General features: G+C 34.8%; 2 protein-coding genes across 2 annotated transcripts; one reads left to right on the forward strand and one right to left on the reverse strand.

The window, feature by feature from the left end:
• Positions 1-908: 908 nt before the first annotated feature.
• On the forward strand, positions 909-2,614 carry LOC112420183 (G2/mitotic-specific cyclin-2). Its single transcript, XM_024778863.1, has 2 exons — positions 909-1,348; positions 2,542-2,614. The coding sequence occupies exons 1-2, from the start codon at positions 909-911 to the stop codon at positions 2,612-2,614; spliced, it is 513 nt and encodes a 170-aa protein (XP_024634631.1).
• A 1,401-nt stretch (positions 2,615-4,015) lies between these two features.
• Positions 4,016-4,876, reverse strand: LOC11444308 (uncharacterized). Its single transcript, XM_003600334.3, has one exon. The coding sequence runs from the start codon at positions 4,789-4,791 to the stop codon at positions 4,246-4,248; it is 546 nt and encodes a 181-aa protein (XP_003600382.1). The 5' UTR covers positions 4,792-4,876; the 3' UTR covers positions 4,016-4,245.
• Between the last annotated feature and the right edge of the window lie 19,418 nt (positions 4,877-24,294).

The raw sequence follows: 24,294 nt of genomic DNA on the forward strand, positions 1-24,294 counted from the left end.
AGTAGTGTCAGTAGGGTCGGGACAAACCTCAAGCTCAAAGAGTGTTTCCAGAGGTATCTACAAATCCCCCACCATTGATATCGACAATTGAACCCACAACCTTGAACATGAGTAAACTCTTTACCAACTTAACGTTCATCGACAATTACCTCTTAAATTTGATAAAAGCCATGTTGAGTTTAATATAATTTAAAATAAAGTTTAACGAAAGATAATACCTGAAAACAAATTGATAATTAGAATTCCCTTCGAAAAGAAAATAAATTACATTTAAAAAGAACGAAAAATCTCAAACACACACGTGTGTGATCGTTGCTTCTATTTCGCACACCTTGTGCGGGGAGAATCGCAACGATGTTGTTAATATATATCATTTTGGTTTGTGGAAGAAAAAAAAAAACCATAAAAAAGACTACCCAATAAGATAAATCCTTCCAAACCGTAAAAAAATAAAATATAGATCCTTCCGAGAATAATTAGGAGAAAGTTAGATGCTTCTAAGAAATTTCATACGACCGACTTGGTGAAATTATATTTTGAGATATAACAGCTTCACTTGAATTAGGTTGAATTAGGTCAAATAGTTATAAATAGCTTGCTATAAGAAAACAAAACCCTACATCTCGTTTTTTCTCCCAACTATCACTCTCCCTTTTCTCTATCGTTTCTGCTTCACTCTTGTTTCAACAACATGCTTTGTTTTTACTCAAAAGTTTCAAGTTTACATTGGTTCTGAAAAACTCATCTCCAATGAAAAAAAGTATAGTGATTATGATGATGATCTATACCAATATTATCATCTTGAAGAGTCTCAAATCAACGGAAACTCAAACGGGCTCAAGGTAGATTCTCAACTGAGAAAGAATGTGGTAGATTGGTTGATACAAACACACTACCAACAAAAATTGATGCCGGAAACGCTTTATCTCTGTGTCAACATCCTTGACCGCGTACTTTCCAAAATCAATTTTGAAGTCAAGACAATGGAGAAACTTAAACTTATCGGTCTCTCTTCATTGTTGTTGGCTTCCAAGTATGAACAAAGAAGAGCGGTTGGTGTTTACGACGTTGAATACTTGGCTGATTATATTTATATGCCAGAAGAAATATGTCAAATGGAGAAGCTTATCCTGCAAGAACTTGGTTGGATTTTAACAGTTCCAACACCTTATGTTTTTCTTGTTAGAAACATAAGGGCATGTAATTTATCGGATGAAGACAAGATCATGGAGCACATGGTGTTTTTCTTTTCTGAACTCAGCTTAACAAATCATTCTATTGTGTGCGACTACAAGCCTTCTATGATTGCTGCTTGTGCCGTGTATCTTGCAAGGTTTATTGTTGGAAGGTATCCCTTTTGGAGCAATGATTTGAAAATGTGTACGGGGTACTCCGAGGATAAGTTATTGTCTTGTGCCCATGTTATGATGGAATCGTGCATTCAAATTTGTGGAGAGGGAATCATGGAAGTTTTTATGAAATTTTCAAGTTTATATCAATGTAGGGTTTCATGTATTGCTCAAGAATTTCTGGAAGTTTAAAAAATTTGTATCAATATGTTACATTTCATTGTCCGTCGGAAACTAATGTTCACATCCTGTTAATTTTCGTTCTGTGATTTAATATAAAAATTTAAGTACCCGTTCGGCTTCTTTATTAAATTGCTTTAATTATTCCCGTCTAAATTTTATGGGATTTGTTAATACTAATGCAGTTATGTTTTTGTGATTAGTTTCACCACTGAATTGGTCTACTGTACTGTGATGAATGAATTAGAGTATAGCAACATCAGGACAGTTAAGGTCGCATCTATTGGCTTATGCACATATATACACAATTTAATTCAACCAAATCTCCATCATGTGCTTCTGGTCCTTCCCCTTCGTAACATCTAGTTTACATACTCTTACGAGTATCTGTTATGTGCTCAACCTGTATTTATTCACAGCTTAATTTATTTTAGTTAAAAGGGTAAGTACAATCCATAAGGTTTAAACTTTCAACTGATTTTTATCAAAATCCAAAAAATTTCACTTCTATTTGATCAAGCATGTAATACTCAGATGCTACTAACTATATGATGCAGACCACACTATAAAGGTTTTATAGGTCTCTGCAACAACATTGTATGTTAAATATGGTATTGACAAAGGATAAGCTATGGCTTATGCAATTAGTTTGTTAGTGAGTTGTTACTTGTGCAGCAAGTTAGTTTGTTAGTGAGCGGTCATTTTTTCAAAAGGAGCAATAATTCCATTAAATCTGCATATAATGTCTTAATGGAAGTCCGCAATGTGGGGGTGCAGCTTCCCGGTTAAAATCTGTGGCATAAATGTATTCCGTTAAAAAAGTGGCAGTGTCTGCATGTAATGTCTTAGTGTAAAGTGGCGAGAAGGAAGGAAGGGGAGGTTGTTTTGTGGTGCGAGGTAGTTGGTCAAATAGAGGCACGGTTAAGAGTAGCATTTGATATGGTGGGAGGATTTTGGCAGTGGGGTTTTAAGGTTTATGCTGAATTTTGTGTGTGGCTGTTACTGTTTGCAGATTAGGTAGTGTACGTATGCAAGTGCTGGTGGTTCTTTTGTTATCTGAGAAGCTTTGGTTCGGTACGGTTTAGTCTCTCTGGCTGATTGCTGCATATATCTGTGTTTCTGGTTGGTTTTGGAGTGGTGAATTGGCAGCAGAAGGTGATGAATTGATGACATTATTTGAACCTGTAATCTTGCAATTTCATGGGGTTGTAGCAGAACAACAGCATCTGTTTTGTTAGGAATTGGTAGATATACGGCCAGGCGTTACATTTTTTCTTTACTGAAAGATGTTGTTTTTTAGTTCGTGGAGTTTGTTAGCTTTTGGTGATAATAGTGAGCATTTTATTTGTTTCAATTGGAGCTTGGTTGTACTTTGTAAACTGGTTGTAATTTCGCTCGGTTCTTGCACATCTGGTTAAATGATTATAGATAGCACAGACTATAAATAGTTGTGATATCATAAGACAATGTGCAAATCAGATTTCATTCAATACAATTGTTAAATTTCTTCTTATGTCAAGTTTGTTTTAAAATTACCTCAAAACAATGTCTCCATTTGCACGCAGGCGTGCATAATTGAAATCAACCAAATCTCAATCACTTGATCTATTTGAAAGAGGCATGTGATGTGGGGAACACAGTTCTAAATTGAGCTGCAAGTATGACTGCTATATAAAGGTTGCAAGGATATTGTACAATATCAAAGTTTGCACCATAACAACAACCGCAATTTATACACACGAGTTAGCAATCATTTTGGTCATTGAATGTGTCTGGCGCTATTGCTATAGTCGTTGAACAACCAAAATTACAAAACCAATCTCAAATGTGTCTCTTGTTAGTCAGTTTGATCATTGAATGTATTTTTCATCAGTTAAGTTGATCCTTGAATATGGTTTTTATTAATCAGTTTGGTCTATCGATTTGCTAATCAATTTAGACTATAATAACATTGTCTCACACATTTAAGAACCAAAATGACTATTCAACCATAAACATTCACACGTTTAAGAAACAAAATAACTATTTACACTTAAACACGCACACGAAGGAAAAGAAGAATCAAAGCATTTGCACAAATAGGAGTGACTCTCATCCATTATATACAATCTCAAAGTGTTCTTGCATCAATTTATCCTATGTGCACAACATTTTATTTATCAAGAAATATAACATGAAAGTTTAAGAACTTTTTGTTACCTTGAATTCTTACACCACTGGCTAGCTTCAAAGTCATAGATACTTCAAATAAAAAAATAAATCATATATCACAATGCAATGGACTTTTTCAACTCACAAAAAAAAAAATGAAAAATATAACCAAACTGTATCACTTCTGGTTCATTCACGTCCCTTGAGGAGAGAATCTCTCATATTCTATCCTCAAAAATACATAGTGCAATGGATTCATAGAAGCTATACCAATAAGGGATTGAAACATAACATAATCATACAATCAATACCAAAAATTCATGCAACATGGCAGATCAAGCATTCTTGTCTCAATGAAAATCTGTTTGTTTTTTGCATTGTAAATTTACTTTATTAAACGACTGACTCTCCCTCCATATACATCATCACACCAAATTAAGGAGACAATAAAATTAAAATACATCCAAACCAAAATCAACCATCACATTCTTCTTCTCAATTTGGATAGTTTTCCCAAAATAACAACCATGAAAGGAATGCAATTCAAAGTTGAGTAAATAGGCAATTACCCCTGATTCTCCGTCAAATAGTTCGGAAGTTGAGTAATAGTTTCGTAAAGAAGCCCATAAAGGAATTTGGTTTGACGGTTAAATGCAGTAACATCAGGGTTAACCTTACCATCACATCGCGCAAGAAGATCACCAGCAGTTACGCAATCATAACTAACAGTATGAGGATCCCCATCAGCAAAATCCCAGCAAAATTTGAAAGTCACAACTAATGAACTATAAGAATTTGCACATGTGTCAAGCACTTGAGATTTACTTTTCTGTGCCAATCCTTTAAGGAAAGCTTCTCCTTCGACAGCTTTTTTAATGGCGATTTCAGCGACAGCCTTTGAGAGTTCTGTCCAATTCTTGGCTTGCGCGGTTTGTGGGCTTGATAGAACCTTGCTGCATTCTACCTTGTTGGATGAACCGTCGCAAAGTAAGGAAACTAGTGGTACTCCTCCTCCTCCTCCTAAATCAAGAAGTGTTGCATTTGCTGCAAATGGTGATTGAGAAATTAGAATCAAACCAAGGAACATGGAACAAATTGTTAAAGAATTCATTTTTTTTTATTTTTTTAATTAGGGTTCCTTGGTTTGAGGAAGAGTGTGTTTGGTTTCATAGGTGTTGGGGTGTTTTATAGTAAAGGAAATTCTAATTTAGGGTAATTAACATATTTTTAGCAAATCACAGCGATTGTGATGCTTGGGAAATGGTGATCCAATAATCTAGTTTCCCTTACATGGGGTTCGCTGGAAAATTGAACACTTGTGTCATTTTCCTCTTTATTATGGGTGTATTGAATTGAGATTTCAAATTATTTTAATAGACTTTTTTATGAAAAGAAAATCTTGAGTTATTGAATCAAGACTTTTATTGAATTTAAATAAATCATGTGGTATTCAATCAAGACAATTAAGGAGGGTGTATTTAATTAGGATTTTAAAAGACTATTTTAATAAAAAAAAGTCTTTAAGATTTTAAAAGACTGTGTGAGATTGTATTGATTCTGTGAGATTTTAAAAGACTTTTTATGTAAAAGACTTTATAAACTCAAGATTTTAAAGGATTTATCACACAAACTTTTAAGGATTTTATGTGATTTTAAAATTTCAAAGGATTCAATGAATTTTAGGGGAAAAAGAACAAACTTACAAGCGTGAATGATAAAAATAATGAACAAATAAATTTTAGCGTTTGAATAAAGAAAAATAAAACCAATAAAAAATTCTTTTACTATTGATTTTTAAATTTTAAGAATTTTATGAATTTAATAAGATTTTAAGGGACTAAAAAACTCTCTAACACATTATTCTCAATACACATTTTTTATTTGTTAAAAATGTAATTGCCACAAAATTCAATTGTACATATTTAAAATTAAGCCAGCACTTACAAATCTTTAAAAAAAAAAATATTGTATCAGCCATTACAAATCGGTCGAGTTACACGAGTTTACCGAGTGTTAACTCAGTCAAACTGGTTAAACCTTCCAATTTTACCAAAAACCGATTTTACCTCAGAGTTAACACGATTTTTGTACCTAAAAATGTAAACTCGGTAATCTCGGAGAGTTAACACTCGATTTGCGAAACATTGATTACGACATACTCTCTATCATAATATTCTCAATACAATTTTTTATTTTTTTATGAGATAGAGAGGGGGGATGAGAGATGAGAGAGAGAGAGAGAGAGAGAGAGAGAGAGAGAGAATGGAGAGATAGAGAAACGAAGAGAGAAATGAGAGAATAGGGAGAGGGAGGGGGAGGGGGGGGGAGAGAGTGAAAGGAGGAGAAAGAGATAGTAACTTTTAAAACAAAAACAATCTCAAGAAATCTCATCTTTCATGAAAGACTTTTTCTTGTTAAAATTACACTACAAAATCCAATTTATTAAACAATCCTTCGAAATTTGAATGATTTTGAATACCACAAGACTTTTTTTAAATGATGAAAAGTCTTGATTGAATACCTCAAGACTTTTTTAAAATGACAAAGAATCTTGATTGAATACCACAAGACTTTTTTTAAATTGCAAAAAGTCTTGATTGAATACCACAAGACTTTTTCATAATTAAAAAGTCTTTTAAAATCCTATAGAATCCTAATCCAATACATCCCCCTAAGACTTTTTTTCAAGACATCAAAATCTGTTTGTATTCAATTAAGATTTCTAAGAACTTATAAAATGTCTCGTGGTATTGAAAGTTAGACGGATTTTAATGGATTCATTTGTGTAATGAATTGTGTGAGACTTTTTAGTTAAAATACACTCATCCAACAATCTCACACAAACTCTTTAGATTTTGTAATACTCTTCCAAATTCTTTTTTATTTTTTTATACGTTTCTTCCAAATTCTTTTCTATTCTATTGTAACAATGGCAGGTTATATATTTTGTTTGGTTATTGTCGAAATCATCATGCCTCTAACTTGCACTTTTTTTAACATAACTTTTACGTTCATTAAAAAAAAGAACGTACTGTATAATCTTGTGGTTAATTTACCATCTACCTATATATCAAATTATTGTAAAAATCACAACTTTACGTTCATTGGTATTATAATAATTTTTCTACTTGCATTTTTCTACCTGTAACATAATTTATTTTTAGGTCTATTTATTTTGATATCATATGTTCATAATTTTTAAGATCAATCAACCTGCTAGTAGTATATTATCTAATAGTCTTTTTTTTGAAGAAATATTATCTAATAGTCTATACACTCATTGATTCGATGTTTTTTTCAGTTGATTAATAACTGTACTTTTGTTTTTGAGATTTTTTGGCAACTGATCTATACATCTAATAGTATTAGCATCTTTAAATTTATTGACCCTTTTAAAATCTTAAAAATCCATCAAAATCCTTTAAAATCTATATCATGAATCCATTAAAATCTTGTAAAGAACCTTGATTGTAAAAAGTCTTCCAAAAAAAGTATTTTGAAATCCCACAAAATCAATACAATCCAACAAAGTCTTTTAAAATCTTCAAAAAAAAAAATCTATCAACATAATCTTTTAAAATCTCAATCCAATACACCCCTTTAATTTACTTTCTCAAGATACTTAGATACATTCAAGTTGCATGATATGTGTACCGGGATTGAGATTGATGACAACAATGTCCTTAACAATTATTACATCTTATACCAAACTTTTGACCAGGGAATTCTTCTGAACCATCTCTTGTAGAATTGTAATTTCGATCAATGGAGTGTTCGGTTAGATCACAAATACCATAAAATAAAAAATAAAATAAAACAATTTGCAAAAAGAGAAAACATAAAAAGAAGATCTTAATAAATAAATATGTGATGAAACATATGCAGCTGAGAATCCAGGTGGAAATTCTCCCTATAAATATTGTCTTCCTCATTTATAAATTCTCGTTTAGAACTGGAGCAATTCAAGAGGAAGGAGTTTTTTTATTTTCTCCTTCCTTTCCTAGGGCATGTTTTTATGGAGTTTTTTTATCTTCTCCTTCTTTTTCTATGGCATGTTTTTATCTTTTATTAATTTGTTTTTAGTTACCATGTGTAACTAAATATTTTTAGGTTATGGTTCTAAGATGAACCTCTATTTATTTTGTTGTATAATTATTTAATTTAATGTCGTTTATTTATTTATTTTCTATTTGTTATTTAGTTTTATTAGGTTAGGTTTATTTGTAGTCTAGTGCAACACCTAGTTTAGGGGCAAAAGTTATTATGCATAAGACATTTCCTTATGCACCCTGCATAAACACTTCACAACCCTAATGTACACGTGTAATAATCCTAGGCTTCTCAAATTACATCAAATCAAGGAATAAAGGAAAGAGGTATAAGTGCAATGTTGTTAACGTTTTCTTCATTTTGACAAAAAAACCTCTCACTAAAAATGCTTTGCTCACTTCTCTCTCTAGAACATTCAAACCAGCGCCACCTTATATCTTCTTCTCCGGCGAGAATTGCTTTTCCGGCGCGGTGGCCGGTGGTGGTACCACCGCTTCAGAACTCAAAACTCCGCCATTTCAAAAACAAATTATATATTCAACGATCCTTTTCTTCCTACTTCTCATTTTCGAAATTGTTTTTCACAGACAAACAGTAAACAAGCGTAGATCTAAGGATTAAGATATGAACAGGAAAACTTTCTACCTCTTTCTCTTTGATCAGTTCGATTATTGATGGATCGAAACAGTGTTTGAGCTTAGTGATTTCAGTGGCTTTGTAGTGAAAACTTAAAAAATGAATTGCTGGAAAATGAATTTACTATTCAAGAAGAAGACACCGCCGGTGGATATTTTGTTGGTTTTGGAGTACAACTCACAGAAACCATTTCCACAGCAAAATGGTTTTGGAGTACAACTCACAGAAACCATTTCTTTCCTCCTCCTCCAATTCTGTCAGACCAAAACTGAATGATGGCAATGACTTTAGGTCCTTAGTTTTTTTCACCTGCTGGAAACCATTAAGTACATCTAATGGTTTTGGAGTACAACTCACAGAAGCCATTTCCACATCAAAATGGTTTTGGCATAATTTTATATAGAACATATTATAATAAGGACATTTGTGACTATCATTGAACCAAATCAACACTCTGAAATCATCATTGAACTAAAATGATGATTTTTGCGGTTGTAGTGTTGTTTCGTTTTGTTTCGTTTGGTTTCGCTTGGGGGTGTAGGGAAGCAATTATGTTGGGCTACAGTTAATGGGCTGGGATTTATCCACGGTGCATAAGGATTTCCTTATGCATGATAACCGCACCCTAGTTTAGGCACTTAGGTTGTGACAGGGTCTAATATTGATACTTATATCTTGATATTTATATTTTTTTATCTAGGAAGTAATTAGTTAAGAAACTAGACAAAATATACTGAAAGCAAGTAGACCCTAGTAAATACATAGGAGGCGACTTTACTAATATTGAGTAAATTTTGTTGAACCTAGAATGTAACTAGTTAATTAATTAAGGAAACAAGTAATGCATGATTTAAACCGAACCAAGTAGAACTATTCTCCTCGACTCTTGGAAAGGTAGAAGCTGATAGGGCTTCCTCTTTGTAGAACTAACAAAAGGGAGAGTGTGCTATGAAATACCTAAGATTCATAGATGGGAAAACTGAAGGTGAAAAAACACAAGAAGGGGGGGGGGTTGAATTGTGTTTTATTTTTCTCTTAAAAAATACTTCTTCTGATAAAACTTCAGAAGCAGTTTGATTGCTTCTGATGAAATGATCAGAGTCAGATTGCAGCGGAAAAGAACAGAGCAGAGAAAAGAAAGACAAAGACACAAGCAGTTATCCTGGTTCCTTCCACAACACGGAAGTAGTCCAGTCCCCCTTGCACTTCCAAGGAGATTTCACTATAATCACAAAGATTACAACTGCTCAATACTTTCTAAGTATGAGACTTCACAAAAATGCTCAAGCACACACGCAAGAGTCTTCCAATGCTCAAGCACTAAGCAAGAGACTTCTAATGCTCAAGCACGCAGGCAAGAGACTTCTAATCAAACAAAAATACAGAGAATTGAGTTTGACTTGAACACTTGATATACAATCAGTGGTGTTCACAATACAATACAGTAAAGACTCTAGACTTTGAATTTCTAAGATGTATCAAATCAGTGCAGAAATTCAGTGTGCTTTGTAGAATCAAATTGACAGAGTTTTGGCGCTTTTGAACTTATGTATCTCTATCTGCAATCTTCAAGTCTTCACTCCTTTATATAGAGGCGTGAAAGAGACGTTGAGATAATCAGCACGTCTAAAGAGTCGTTTGAAATCCTTTGATTATCCACCAGTGATCCTTTGCCTGATTTGGGTGTAGTCCTTTGAAGAATAAGCTTCAAATTCATTCCCATCTTGAGTGTACAAATTCTGCAGGCATGGCTGTTGTTTTGTCTTGTAGCGTAGACAGAAAACAGAGTAGTGGAGGTAGTGGTTGTACACTTGTACTTTGTCAAATCTATTAACGAGAGACAAGTGCTCAGTGCTATCCATATATCCGTTGATACCTCCCTTTCAATTCTTCGTTCTTCTTGGATAAGACTGAATTGAGAATTAGCTACTTTGAATCTTCAGTTTGATTAAAGGATCAAACGTAGCTTCTGGTGAAGATATTGCTTCTGATGAAAACTTTTGCTTCTGATGACCTTCTGCTTCTGATGACGTCATCACTTCAGAAGCACTTCAGCTTCAGGAGCAGTTTTCTTCAGATGCTCAGAATTTCTTTTTCTTTCCATTGTTCTTCCAAGACCTATTGAAATAACTTGAGTAGCCTTTGGTCCTGTACACTTGAACAATTATTAGTAATAACCAATTGACAATTTTTAATATCTTGTTATCATCAAAACTTAATAAGGTTCATTGTGAAACACATTTTGTTCCAACAATCTCCCCCTTTTTGATGATGACAAACAATAGTATTTAAAATGTTCAATTGTTGTTGATCTAATTAATAAGTTGACCACTGGGATAGAGGTTTGTAAGCTCCCCCTGAGTCTAATAGATCTTTAAGGTGAGGTTTGTAAGCTCCCCCTGAGTTCTATTCTTATTATTTAAATTTCAATAAAATACTCATAAAAATCAAATCAGAAGTATTAAAAAAGATTTAGAAGTGGTTATAGTGGGGCTCAGTGCCTTAAAAATACTATACATTTACTCCCCCTTTTGTGATCAACAAAAAGAATAAAAAAAAACCAAAGAAAGAGTAGCAGAGCATATAAACATATAAACAATAAATATTATCAGAATTAAAAGTATAGAACATATGATTTATAAACAATGATAATATTTATAAATAAAGGTTAAGATACAAAGACAAAGCTACTAAGAACAAAAGTAAAAAACAAGTTAGTGTTGGGTGTGCAACTAAGGTTGGGCTTGCTTATACAACTGTTCTAAGAGATACTTGATCTGATCATCCTTCTTCTGAAGTAGCTCATCCTTTTCCCTTAATTTCCTTTTATGCCCAGCATGAATTCTTGCAGCCCTTGTGATGTACTCTTCTTCTGGATAGTAAGGAGTGATGTCCAGCAGAGGCACAAAATTCAGATCTTTCTCCTTAGCTGCTTCATGCATATCATCCAATAGCTTCTTCAGCATAGCAGAGTGAGATGACACACATTTAGTTCTGAGCTGACTCATCAGATCAACAAAGCTCTTCTCCAGATCCATCCACTGATCATAATAGTGAATAGGAGGTACAGGAACTGTTCTGCGAAGAATCAGTGCCTGAATCTCATCACTAAGTCTGATCAGCTGTTCCTCTATATACTCAGTCTCAAGGATACTGTCAGGGATGGTTGAAGGTTCAGATTGAGTTGTATTTGATGTGGAAGGTTGGTCAGAGGTTAAGTCTATTATTGGTGGCTCTGGTTGTTGTTCTGGTTCTGTTGTTTGGTCAGAGGCTATATGCTGGTCAGAAGTTGTTTGCTGGTCAGGAGCAACTTGTTCAGAAGCAACTTGTTCAGAAGCATCTTGTTCAGGAACAGTTTGTTCAGGAACAGTTTGCTCAGGAACAGTTTGCTCAGGGATGGTTTCTGTTTGTTGGTTTTCTAACACAGTCTTTCCAGGGACTGTCTTAGAGGCCTTTGTGGGTGTTGGTTGCATTTCACCACCTAGATGTTTTTCTAAGTTGTGAAGGGTTGAGGATTCTTGTTGTTGGGGGGTTTCTGAAGTAGTTGCTTCTGAAACTACTTCAGAAGCTTTTTGTGGAGTTTGGTTATTTGGTGAGTTTGTTTGGGTAGGTTCTTGGTTAAGTTCAGGTTGTTGTATACTAACAGGTTCTGGAATATCTGGATATAGTGGATGAGTAGTAGGCAAATTGAATTTCTCACACAGTTTAATCCTATTTTTGGAAAATTCTATTTGAGTTCTCTCATAGTCAAGTGTTCCAAATTCTGTTAGTTTAGTAGGTTTGGTTTTTAGAAGCTTGTCTATGTGTTGGCTAAGGGGTTGGTCATCTGATTCTGTGGATGATGAAGAGGGTGGTGAAGAGGGTAGAGTAGGAAACTGAGTATAAGTTGGAGCTTTAGATGGATTACCTGAAGAAAGAGGTTCTGACTGAGGTGCTTCTGGAGCATTTGTAGAAGGATCTGATGATGTGGCTCCTGAAGCTTGCTTATTCTTCAGGGCTTGAGAAAGCAGAGTTACTCCATGCTGAATAGTTTCTTGCTCTAACTCAGAAGCTAAAGCAGCAACGACAGGAGTAGGCACATACCCTGCAGCTTTGAGACGCTCATCCCTTTCTTTCTCATACAATTCCTTCATCTTTTTCCTTTCTGCTATCTTGGATGCAGAATACTCCCTAGCATACTGCTTTAATTCTTCAGACATTTCAAAACTGGGCATGACTATAGTCTCAGAAGTTATAGTCCTTTTTGCCTTCTTGGGGCTTGAGTCTTCATCCTAGTTTTCTTCCAATTCTTCCAACATTTCTGCCCTTCGTCCTTCAGCTGTCTTCAGATTCCTTGAAGATCTCTTCCTTTTGATGGTCTTAAGAGCAGCTTCTCTTTTCTTCTTGGGACTTAGAGGCTCTTCAGAAGCAGCTTGCTCAGAACCTGTTTGTTCAGAAGCAGGCTGTTCTGCTGTTTCTTGAGCATTCCTTGTCCTTTTTGTGATAAGAGGGACATCATCCAAATCCTCCACCTCCTCAAGAATGGTGGACATAGCAGATTTTTCCTTCTTGGCTTTCTGATGCTTCTGAGCACCCTTCTCAGTAGCATCTTCAGCAAGGTATTCTTCCTTGGTGATCTGCTTCTTCTTAGATTTTCTATCTTTGGCCACAGGCAGATCACCACCATACATCTCTTCAGGGACATCTTTCAAGCTGATCTTTTTGTTGTAGGTTTTGTAGAAGTCCAAGATGTAGGCCCTTTGCACATCCAGGGGATCCTTTTTGCAGATGGGGATGTGATGAGTGACTAGATCAGATATGACATCAGATTCATGCATATCTGTATCTAGTTTCTTGCAAGTTGAAGTCAGCCTCATCTTGACCAGAGTTGCCCCATTGATTATTTTTCCTGTGACTGCTCCCAGCTTCTGATTATCATAAATGCCCACGTCTTTCAGGGCACTTAGGAGTCCTCCTTCTTGAAAGATTATAGAGAGCAGCCTTCCATAGGGAACGTACTTCCTGTTCTCCATCTGACAGCTCTTCTTAAGTTCCTTGATCATATATTTAAACATATACTTGGGAACGTTCATTGTTGTTTCCTGAGTGATGGTGTGATGCAGAAAGACTTTGTGACCAAGTGAAGGTTGATCATTTCCTCCACCTTTGGGAAAGATGCTCTCATTCTGGATCTTCAGCAGCATTTTCTTTTCCATGCTTAAGGTGCTATAAGGCTTAGCATCCTTTGATCCGTAAATAGTGTTGTTTACTATTTCCTTCCAATGGCTTGTTCTGGGGTTAGGAATCTCTTCTCCATCGTATGTCCCAGCAGCATCCCTTCTCATGGCTTGAGCAATCACTTGCTCATTGATTGTTACAGGAATGCCCATGACGTTTGATCTAATCTCAGTCCCAGTGAAGGCGAGTAGACCCATTTCTTCTCTGGTTTTTCCCTCCAAAGTAGGATCAACCAGAATCATCTGAGCTTCTTCCTGTTTAGCAACAACTTTGTCAAAAATTGAAGCTCTGACCCAGAATTGTCTGACCAGCACTTCGTAAGTAGGACCATTGAGAAGACTGAAGTAACTCATCAGCTTCTGCTTCTTGTAGAACTTTACCAAGTCACACCCATGGTGAGTTAGAGAAGCGAAATCCACTGGATTTTCCGCTTGAATGATTAACTCCCATTCCTCAATAGACATAGTTCTTCCTTTGATCTCATATGCTGGAGTATCTATATCCATATTCGATGACGAACCACCAGCAGAACTTGAAGATGCCATTGATTTGAAGTAGTTTTAGGGTTCTAAGGTGTTTTGAGAGGATGAGTGAATGCGCTTACTTTCGCAGAGGGTTGAGAGGAAAATAGAAAGTGTTTGTTGTGAAGTGAGAAGTGTGTGAATTGACTTAGTGTTTTTATTAAAACGTTTGCAATTCAGAAGGGACAAACAAACATAGCATTAATGGCAAATTGGGGGCGCGTGATAGTATATTTAAAAGCAAGTAAAACATCATTGCCCGGTTTGTTATACTCCAATACAAATAGACCACGTCAGAGACTCTTCAGAAAACTACCTTTTGGGTAATGGGACAGCTGTTACATAAAGTAACTACCAACGTTCCCACTAACCATGCTATTCAGAAGCAAAGAATACCACTTCTGAAGTTTTAGTGCTGACGTCATCTTCAGAAGCACATTTTCCTCAGAACCTCAGTTAAGAGCTTCTGATGGACCATATGCTTCTGAATAAACTTCAGAACCAAACTTCTTATTCAGAGGCAAGCAATTTTTCAATCAGACACAAAATGCATGTTCAAATTTTTCTTAATAAAATTAAATCTTTCAACAGATAAAGGTTTTGTAAATATATCAGCCCATTGATGTTCAGTATCAATGAATTGTATATCTAAAATCCCTTTTTGAACATAGTCTCTGATAAAATGGTGTTTGATTTCAATATGCTTGGCTCTTGAATGTAGAATTGGATTCTTTGACAAACAAATAGCAGCAGTATTATCACAATAAATGGGAATACTGTTAGCATTGATCTGATAGTCTTCCAACTGATGTTTCATCCAAAGTAGTTGTGTGCAACAACTTGCAGCTGAAATGTATTCTGCTTCTGCTGTAGACACAGCAATAGTTGCTTGTCTTTTGCTTGCCCAGGATATCAAATTCTCTCCCAGGAATTGACAATTTCCACTGGTTGATTTTCTTTCAATCCTATCACCAGCATAATCAGCATCACAGAATCCAATCAACTTATAATCTAGGGATTTCCTATACAGGAGTCCAAGATTAGTTGTTCCTTTCAGATACCTGAAGATTCTCTTAACTGCAGTTAAATGAGATTCTCTAGGATCTGATTGAAATCTTGCACACAAGCATACACTGAATAAAATATCAGGTCTATATGCAGTGAGGTATAACAGAGAACCAATCATACCTCTGTATAGCTTCTGGTCTACTACTGTTCCAGTATCTTCTTTGCTTAAGGTGCAGGTTGGATGCATTGGAGTGTTCATCACTTTACAATCTTCTAGCTTGAACTTCTTCAGAAGCTCCTTTGTATATTTTGTTTGATGAACATATACTCCTTCTTTACTTTGGTTGATTTGAATTCCAAGAAAGAACTTCAATTCTCCCATCATACTCATTTCAAATTCATCCTGCATTAACTTAGAAAATTCTTTGCAAAGAGATGCATTAGTAGAACCAAATATTATATCATCAGCATATATTTGCACAATCAAAATATCTTTCTTAAGAGTCCTTCTGAAGAGTGTTGTGTCAACTTGTCCTCTTTCAAAATCATTTTTAATTAAGAAATTACTTAGTCTATCATACCAAGCTCTGGGAGCTTGTTTCAAGCCATATAGTGATTTCTTAAGTTTATAAACATGGTCAGGATGCTTAAGATCCTCAAACCCAGGAGGTTGTTTAACATACACTTCTTCTTCAATGACACCATTAAGAAAGGCACTTTTGACATCCATTTGATATAATATTATGCCATGATTAATTGCGTAGGATAGAAGTAACCTGATTGCTTCCAATCTTGCAACTGGAGCAAATGTTTCAGTGTAATCAATGCCTTCTTGTTGACTGTAGCCTTGAGCAACAAGTTTGGCTTTGTTTCTGGTTACTTCTCCTTGTTCATTCAGCTTGTTTCTGAATACCCATTTTGTTTCAATAATGTTCTTCTGAAAAGGTTTGGGTACCAGATCCCACACATCATTCCTTTGGAATTGATTTAGCTCTTCTTGCATAGCCAAAATCCATCCATCATCTGAGAGAGCTTCTTCAACAGTTTTAGGCTCAATTATTGAAAGCAGTCCTATTAATGACTCTTCTTGTCTAAAATGTGATCTTGTTCTTCTAGGACTATCTTTGCTTCCAATGATTAGCTCCTCAGGATGTGAAGATTTGTGCTTGAATTTAGGTTGAATAACCTGCTGAGTGTTATCTTGAAAGTCCTCAGAAGCACTTTCATTCTGTACTATTGGGCTAGGTTCTGCTTCTGAATTAGACTCAGCTTCTGGAGTGATTTCAGCTTCTGGACTAGATTCAACTTCTGTATACTTTTCAGAATCAGAAGGTTGATCAGATTCTAATGCATCTTCAAAATCAGTTGTACCTGCATTACTTTCACTTTGCTCTGAAGTTTTACTTCCAGGCTCTCTATCATCAAATTTTACGTGCATAGATTCTTCAACACAATGTGTTTCTGAATTATACACTCTGTATGCCTTTGACCTTTCAGAGTAACCTAAAAAGATTCCTCTTTGAGCCTTGGCATCAAATTTCTTCAGATAGTCTTTAGTGTTTAAGATGTAACAAGTACATCCAAACTGATGAAAGTAAGAGATATTGGGTCTTCTTCCTTTAAAGAGTTCATATGCTGTTTTCTCCAACATAGGTCTGATATAGATCCTATTTTGAATATAACATGAAGTATTGACTGCTTCTGCCCAAAAATGTTTAGCTAAGTTGTTTTCATGGATCATGGTTCTGACCATTTCTTGTAAGGTTCTGTTCTTTCTCTCTACAACCCCATTTTGTTGTGGAGTTCTAGGAGAAGAAAACTCATGGAGAATCCCATGTTTTTCACAAAAAAGTTCAAATGGCTCATTTTCAAATTCTCCACCATGATCACTTCTGACTTTCAAAATTTTCAATTCTTTTTCAGATTGTATTTGAGTGCAGAAGCTGCTAAACACTTCACATGCATAGTCTTTACTTTTAATGAATTTTACCCAAGTCCATCTGCTGTAATCATCAACAATGATTAATCCATATTTACTTCCATATAAAGATGCAGTGTTAACTGGACCAAAAAGATCAATATGGAGTAATTCTAAGGGTCTGGAGGTTGATACAATGTCTTTAGATTTGAAAGAACTTTTCACAATTTTCCTTTTCTGACATGCACCACAAAGTGCATCTGAATGATAATCAATGTTAGGCAATCCTTTGACCAGTTGTAACTTGCTAATTTTAGAAATTAATCTCCAATTAGCATGTCCCAACCTTTTATGCCATACCCATTTTTTATCATTCATTGACAGAAGGCAAACTACCTTCTGATCAGCCAGATCAGAGAAATTTATTTTATAGACATTCTCAACTTTCTTTCCCTTGAATGTAATGGATTTGTCATCCTTGTTAACTAGTGTGCAGTTGGTCTTACTGAACGTTACATCATACCCATTGTCACAAAATTGACTAATGCTCAATAGGTTATGCTTCAGACCATCTACTAGCCACACATTATTAATTGAGATGGAGGAATTACCAATAGTACATGTACCAATGATCTTTCCAGTTTGGTTGCCACCAAACTTCACTTCTCCTCCATCTTTCATTGTAAGGGTAAGGAACAAAGCTTTCTCTCCAGTCATGTGCCTTGAACATCCGCTGTCTAGGTACCATGACCTTTGTTTCTCTCTTGCCCTTAGACACACCTGCATTTTTGGCCAATTCAGATTTAGGTACCCATATCTTCATGGGTCCTTTTGGGTTAGTTTTGGAGGTTTTACTTTTCCTCCCTTGTACCTTAGGGTGAATGCTGAGTGGCTTCTGATCACTCAATATTTTAGGTTTGACACATTTTGGTATTGTTTTCTCAGAAACAGTAGCTGCTTTGTTCTTCTGATCCTTTTGTTTTGGGATTTTAGATTCTGGTTTAATCAGATTCTGATGAACAGGTTCTGATCTTTTCAGAATTTTAATCTTTTGACTCTTAGGATCAGATTTTGTCATTACCTTGAACTTAAGGTTTTCTGGCTTTGATGTGATCTTAGCCTGTGAACCAGAAGCTTCAGGTTTTGACTGAACAGCAGTTACAGCATTTGTACCTTCAGGCACAAAGGTGGATTTCAATCCATCCTTGATACAATCACAGTAGCTCTTGAGACTGTATTCTTTGGATTTCTCCTCAGAATATCCAATCCCTTTGCCTTTGTTCTTGTATGTGCTGTAGATCATAGAAGCAACTTTGCTTCTGTCTATTCCAGCCATAATAAAATCATCCAAGGCAATCTCATGTTTATTGCCTGAACCTTTATCACATTTTTCTTGTAGCTTCTGACAAAGACTCTTGAGTCTATCTTCATATGTTGTTGATATGAGGTTAAACCCTTTGAGTTCTTCTTCAGAAGCTTTCAGTTCCAATAGAGTTGTCTTTTGTTGTTTCATCAAATCAACATATTTTTCTTTTAAATCTGTCAACTCATTGGTTCTGTGTTCAAACAGTGATAAAAGTTCTTTTATAGAATCAACAAGTTCTTGTCTAGGGATTTTGGAATATACCTCATTTTCATCTTCTGAATCTGATTCAGCTTCTGATACTGCTTCTGATGATACTGTTGCCACTAACCCCATGGCTGCCTTAGCATCATCATCAGCTTCTTCTTTATCAGAACCAGATTCACTATCAAAATCTTCCCAGGTCGCCATCAAGCTCTTTTTGATTTGCTTTCTGAATTTACTGGAGTTGAAGCTTGATTTCTTGGATTTGCCTTTAAACTTCTCCTTCTGAAGATCAGGGCAATCAGCAATGAAATGACCAGGCTTCTTACAATTGAAGCATCTCTTCTGATCTTCTTTCTTGGAGTTCTTGTAGCTACCTCTCTTGCTCAAAAATTTCTTCTGCTTCCTTGCCAGATACTCAAGCTTGTTGGACAGCATAGCCATCTTTACAGATTGATCTTCATTAGAATCTCCATCAGGTGATTCTTCTTCAGATTCACTGGCTTTGTAGGCTTTGGAAGATTTTGAGGTCTTTCCTTTAGATGGTAAAGCGATGGATTTACTCTTCTTAGAGGTTTCATGCTCATTTAAACTCATTTCATGCACTTTGAGTGAGCTAACAAGATCTTCAACACTTAAAGTATTTAGATCCTTAGCTTCCTCAATAGCAGTTACTTTGGGTCTCCATCTTGAAGGTAAGCTTCTCAAAATCTTACTAACATGATCAGAAGCAACATAGCTTTTCTTCAGTATTTGCAATCCAGAAACTAAAGTTTGAAATCTTGAGTACATTTCTTCTATACTCTCATCATCCTTCATTCTGAAAAGTTCATACTGATGAACTAGCATCAAAGCTTTAGCCTCTTTTACTTTCTTGCTGCCTTCAAAGTTTTCACATAGAGAAGCAAACATAGCCTTCGCAGTAGATTTGTCACTCATTTTCATGTATTCGGTGCGAGGTATAGAAGCCACAATGATTCCTCTTATCTTGTGGTGTTTCTTATAAAGCTTCTTCTGAGCAGGAGTATGTATTCTTCTGTCTATAGCAGCTCCTTCTTCATCCAAATCCAGATCATCAACTCCATCTTCCAGTATGTCCCATAACTCTTCATCCAATCCCATGATAAAGCTGTACATATTTGTTTTCCACCATGAAAACTCTTCTGGATCTCCATTAAACTTTGGAGCTTTTCCAGAGTCTGTTTTCTTGTCAGCAGTATCATAGTCATGCTTGACACTTGTGTATTTTGTAGTAACTGATTCCTCATCTCCAGACATGTTTTTCTAATAGATCTTGAACTGTAACACGGTTAAGTGCTGTGATAACAGAGCAAGCTCTGATACCAATTGAAGGTGAAAAAACACAAGAAGGGGGGGTTGAATTGTGTTTTCTTTTTCTCTTAAAAAATACTTCTTCTGATAAAACTTCAGAAGCAGTTTGATTGCTTCTGATGAAATGATCAGAGTCAGATTGCAGCGGAAAAGAACAGAGCAGAGAAAAGAAAGACAAAGACACAAGCAGTTATCCTGGTTCCTTCCACAACACGGAAGTAGTCCAGTCCCCCTTGCACTTCCAAGGAGATTTCACTATAATCACAAAGATTACAACTGCTCAATACTTTCTAAGTATGAGACTTCACAAAAATGCTCAAGCACACACGCAAGAGTCTTCCAATGCTCAAGCACTAAGCAAGAGACTTCTAATGCTCAAGCACGCAGGCAAGAGACTTCTAATCAAACAAAAATACAGAGAATTGAGTTTGACTTGAACACTTGATATACAATCAGTGGTGTTCACAATACAATACAGAAAAGACTCTAGACTTTGAATTTCTAAGATGTATCAAATCAGTGCAGAAATTCAGTGTGCTTTGTAGAATCAAATTGACAGAGTTTTGGCGCTTTTGAACTTATGTATCTCTATCTGCAATCTTCAAGTCTTCACTCCTTTATATAGAGGCGTGAAAGAGACGTTGAGATAATCAGCACGTCTAAAGAGTCGTTTGAAATCCTTTGATTATCCACCAGTGATCCTTTGCCTGATTTGGGTGTAGTCCTTTGAAGAATAAGCTTCAAATTCATTCCCATCTTGAGTGTACAAATTCTGCAGGCATGGCTGTTGTTTTGTCTTGTAGCGTAGACAGAAAACAGAGTAGTGGAGGTAGTGGTTGTACACTTGTACTTTGTCAACTCTATTAACGAGAGACAAGTGCTCAGTGCTATCCATATATCCGTTGATACCTCCCTTTCAATTCTTCGTTCTTCTTGGATAAGACTGAATTGAGAATTAGCTACTTTGAATCTTCAGTTTGATTAAAGGATCAAACGTAGCTTCTGGTGAAGATATTGCTTCTGATGAAAACTTTTGCTTCTGATGACCTTCTGCTTCTGACGACGTCATCACTTCAGAAGCACTTCAGCTTCATGAGCAGTTTTCTTCAGATGCTCAGAATTTCTTTTTCTTTCCATTGTTCTTCCAAGACCTATTGAAATAACTTGAGTAGCATTTGGTCCTGTACACTTGAACAATTATTAGTAATAACCAATTGACAATTTTTAATACCTTGTTATCATCAAAACTTAATAAGGTTCATTGTGAAACACATTTTGTTCCAACAAAAACCCTTTGGGAACAATTACCTTCATTGCATTTGGAAATTTAGGAGTGTCAATTTAAGCATATGTTTCAATTACCTTTGAGGGAGTAAGACCACACAGAAAGATCACTGTGTGACTAGTAGGTGCAACTCAACATTGGAGTGATAGACCTAACTCAACAATGGCAAAGGTTAGTAATTAGTTGTTCGATCAATTTTTCTCTTTCGTCCGCGTTTAAACCAAGAACCTCCAACTTCTTTTCCCATAGCTCAAACCTATTGATCCACCCAACTCACCCCACTAATAAAAAAAAGTTTGGGCTTATAATACATAATTGCTTCCGTTTTACACTATTTTTTTATTTAAAATTGGCTGCATTTTTTAAAATACCTTTCTCCCTTATTGATGATGTATGTCTGCTCCAAATTTTGGGCCAAGTTTAGTTTTTCATCATTCTAATACTATAAATCTCAAAATGTAATTAGACTCTCTTTGTTAATACTAGTTGGATTTGTTTATATGATTTTCACTTTATTTTCTTTATTTTTCTCTTTGTAGTTTGGCGACTTTACATGAATATGATATAAATTTTTACCATATTATTACGTGATATTTTTTCAAAAAGCCAAATAAAATATATTAAATTAAAATGTGAAGATCAACAATCCCAAGGTGTGAATAAAATGAATCAACAAAGTCGAAATGTATACAATGAGAAAGACAAATACAAGAAACCACCAAAACAACATCAAGAGGAGGTTAGACCACAGACAATTAATGAAATTAGTCTTTGAGCCTTCAACCACCACCAAAAATCGAGGACGTAGCCAACTTTTGACCAGATTATTCTTTTGAACCATCTTGAGTAGATCACAAATCTCATAAAAACAATTTGCAAAAAGAGAATACAAAAAAGGATCTTAATAGATAAATTTGTGATGAAACATATGTGGCTGAGAATCCAAGATTGAACAGAAAATAAACAAGAAACTCAATAACTTGACGACATAGGAGAAACGATAAAACTGAGAGAAAATATCAACCGACAGAATTTACCATAAACGTACATCAATTTATATAAAACAAAAAAAAGTCATTGTGTTCATAAGAAAACAGTCAAATCTACAAAAATTACGATGAAAAAGGACACCACCAAATTAAAATTCGGAAGAACGTACTAGTTGTGACAACAAATATTTGAAGATCCAATAAATTTCTTTAAATAGAGAAATACAGTGGAGAAATACGAAGAAGAGAAAGGGTACTCATACTCTCTCAACTGTAATTTCTTTGATTAAAAAAATGTAGGCTGAAGTGCACTTTTCCACCCTTAACTTTCAACAAGTTGCAATTTTAATCCTCTATGTGCAAAAACTACAATTTTGACCCCTAAGATTTCGCTCATTTGCATCTTTGGTCCTTTTGGTCAATTTTGACCAAGTCAACGTATGTGTGGCATGCCACATGTGTAAATAATGAATTAAAAAAAATAAAAAAAATGCCTCATAATCATTTTATAAATTTAAAAAATTATTAAAAAAAAAATCAGAAAAAAATTAAAAATAAAACCCACAACCATAAATGTTCATCATTCTTCATCTCTTCCACTCCAAACCGAGAAAGAAAAAAAACATTCAATCTTCAATTTTCATATCTACCTCAACTATAAATCATCGTTAATCTTCCAATTAACTCCATCAAACATATAATTTTATAATTTGTAATACCTTTTTTTATTTTTATTTTAATTTATAAAATGATTATGAGGTATTTTTTATTTTTTAATTCGTTATTTGCACACGTGGCATGCCACATATGCGTTGACTTGGTCAAAGTTGACCAAAAGGACTAAAGATGCAAAGGGGTTAAATCTTAGGGGGCTAAAATTGTAGTTTTTGTACATAAGGGACCAAAATTGTAACTTTTTTAAAATTAAGGGGAGAAAATTGCACTTTAACCAAAAATGTAATGGATCCAAGCCGCCACCACATATTCACTAGTTGTCGAAATATATAGAGTTGTATTTATATGATAAAATTTAGGTTTTTCCTTCACTTCAAGTGATGATCATTGAATATTTAAAGAGATGTGTTATTTGAACAACCATTTGAGTGACAACTTTTGTGACAACCACTAATTTATAAAGGAAAGTAGATATTGACACGGAAACCAAAGTAATAGAGAGAGAAAGTAAAAAAAAGTGAGTATGAGAGATAAAATTGTCACAAAATGGTTGTCAAAATATCATTTCTCTATTGAAAAATCGGTAACTCGGCCTACTTCGACTCGGCCCAATCCGAGTTGTATGGTGTTGTGCTAAAAATATTTTTCATATGGGTTTTTGTGTCATTCATTTCACATTTTAACCTTTAAACTCAAAATAATTATAAAAAACAAATAGAATTAAAATTGAACAAATCAAAATTTGTGTTTATAATGGTAAAGGTTATTAATTAGTTGTAGGATTAATTTTTCTCTTTCATCCATGTTTAATCAAGGATCTCCAACTCCTTATCCCTTAACTCAAACCGAGCTACTCAGCTCCTCTGATCAATTTGTTTTGGGCTTATAATACATTTTCTTTTTGAGGTATTGGGTTTATAATACATAATTATATTGCTTTTATTTTACACTATTTTATTTAAAGGTTATGTTAACCGGTGCCCCCGGGGTACGGTTAAGGAAACTAAAAAATTAAAGTTTTGAATTAAAAGAAATACTTCCTCCGTTCCTTTTTAATTGTCACTTTTGCATAAAATTTTTGTTTCTAATTAACTGTCACTTTCAAAGTTCAATGCAACATTAAATATTGTTTTACCTTTATTACCCTTGATTATTTATTGTAGAGAGAGAAATACATGAAATAAGATATTAAATGATGAAGGTTATTATAGAAAAAAGATAAATTGTTGTATCAAAAGTAGTAAAAAGTATATGTTGTCTTGGTTTGCGTAAAAAACTCAAAAGTGACAATTAAAAAGGAACGAATGGAGTACTTTTTAGACTTTTAATGAGTTGACTGCAGAAGCTTCAATGTGATATTACTATATTTGCTACTTTAACCAATGCCCCGGGGGCATTGGTTAACATTACCCATCA

This window comes from Medicago truncatula, chromosome 3, assembly GCF_003473485.1.
Source record: "Medicago truncatula cultivar Jemalong A17 chromosome 3, MtrunA17r5.0-ANR, whole genome shotgun sequence".
In the NCBI taxonomy this organism is placed as follows: Eukaryota; Viridiplantae; Streptophyta; class Magnoliopsida; order Fabales; family Fabaceae; genus Medicago; species Medicago truncatula.

Excerpts from the sequence above, each read along its gene's own strand:
- LOC11444308 (XM_003600334.3), bottom strand. The coding sequence starts at position 4,791 with ATGAATTCTTTAACAATTTGTTCCATGTTCCTTGGTTTGATTCTAATT.
- LOC112420183 (XM_024778863.1), top strand. The coding sequence starts at position 909 with ATGCCGGAAACGCTTTATCTCTGTGTCAACATCCTTGACCGCGTACTT. Across the intron at positions 1,349-2,541 it reads GCAAGGTTTATTGTTGGAAG|ATTAGGTAGTGTACGTATGC; the intron begins GTATCCCTTTTG and ends TACTGTTTGCAG.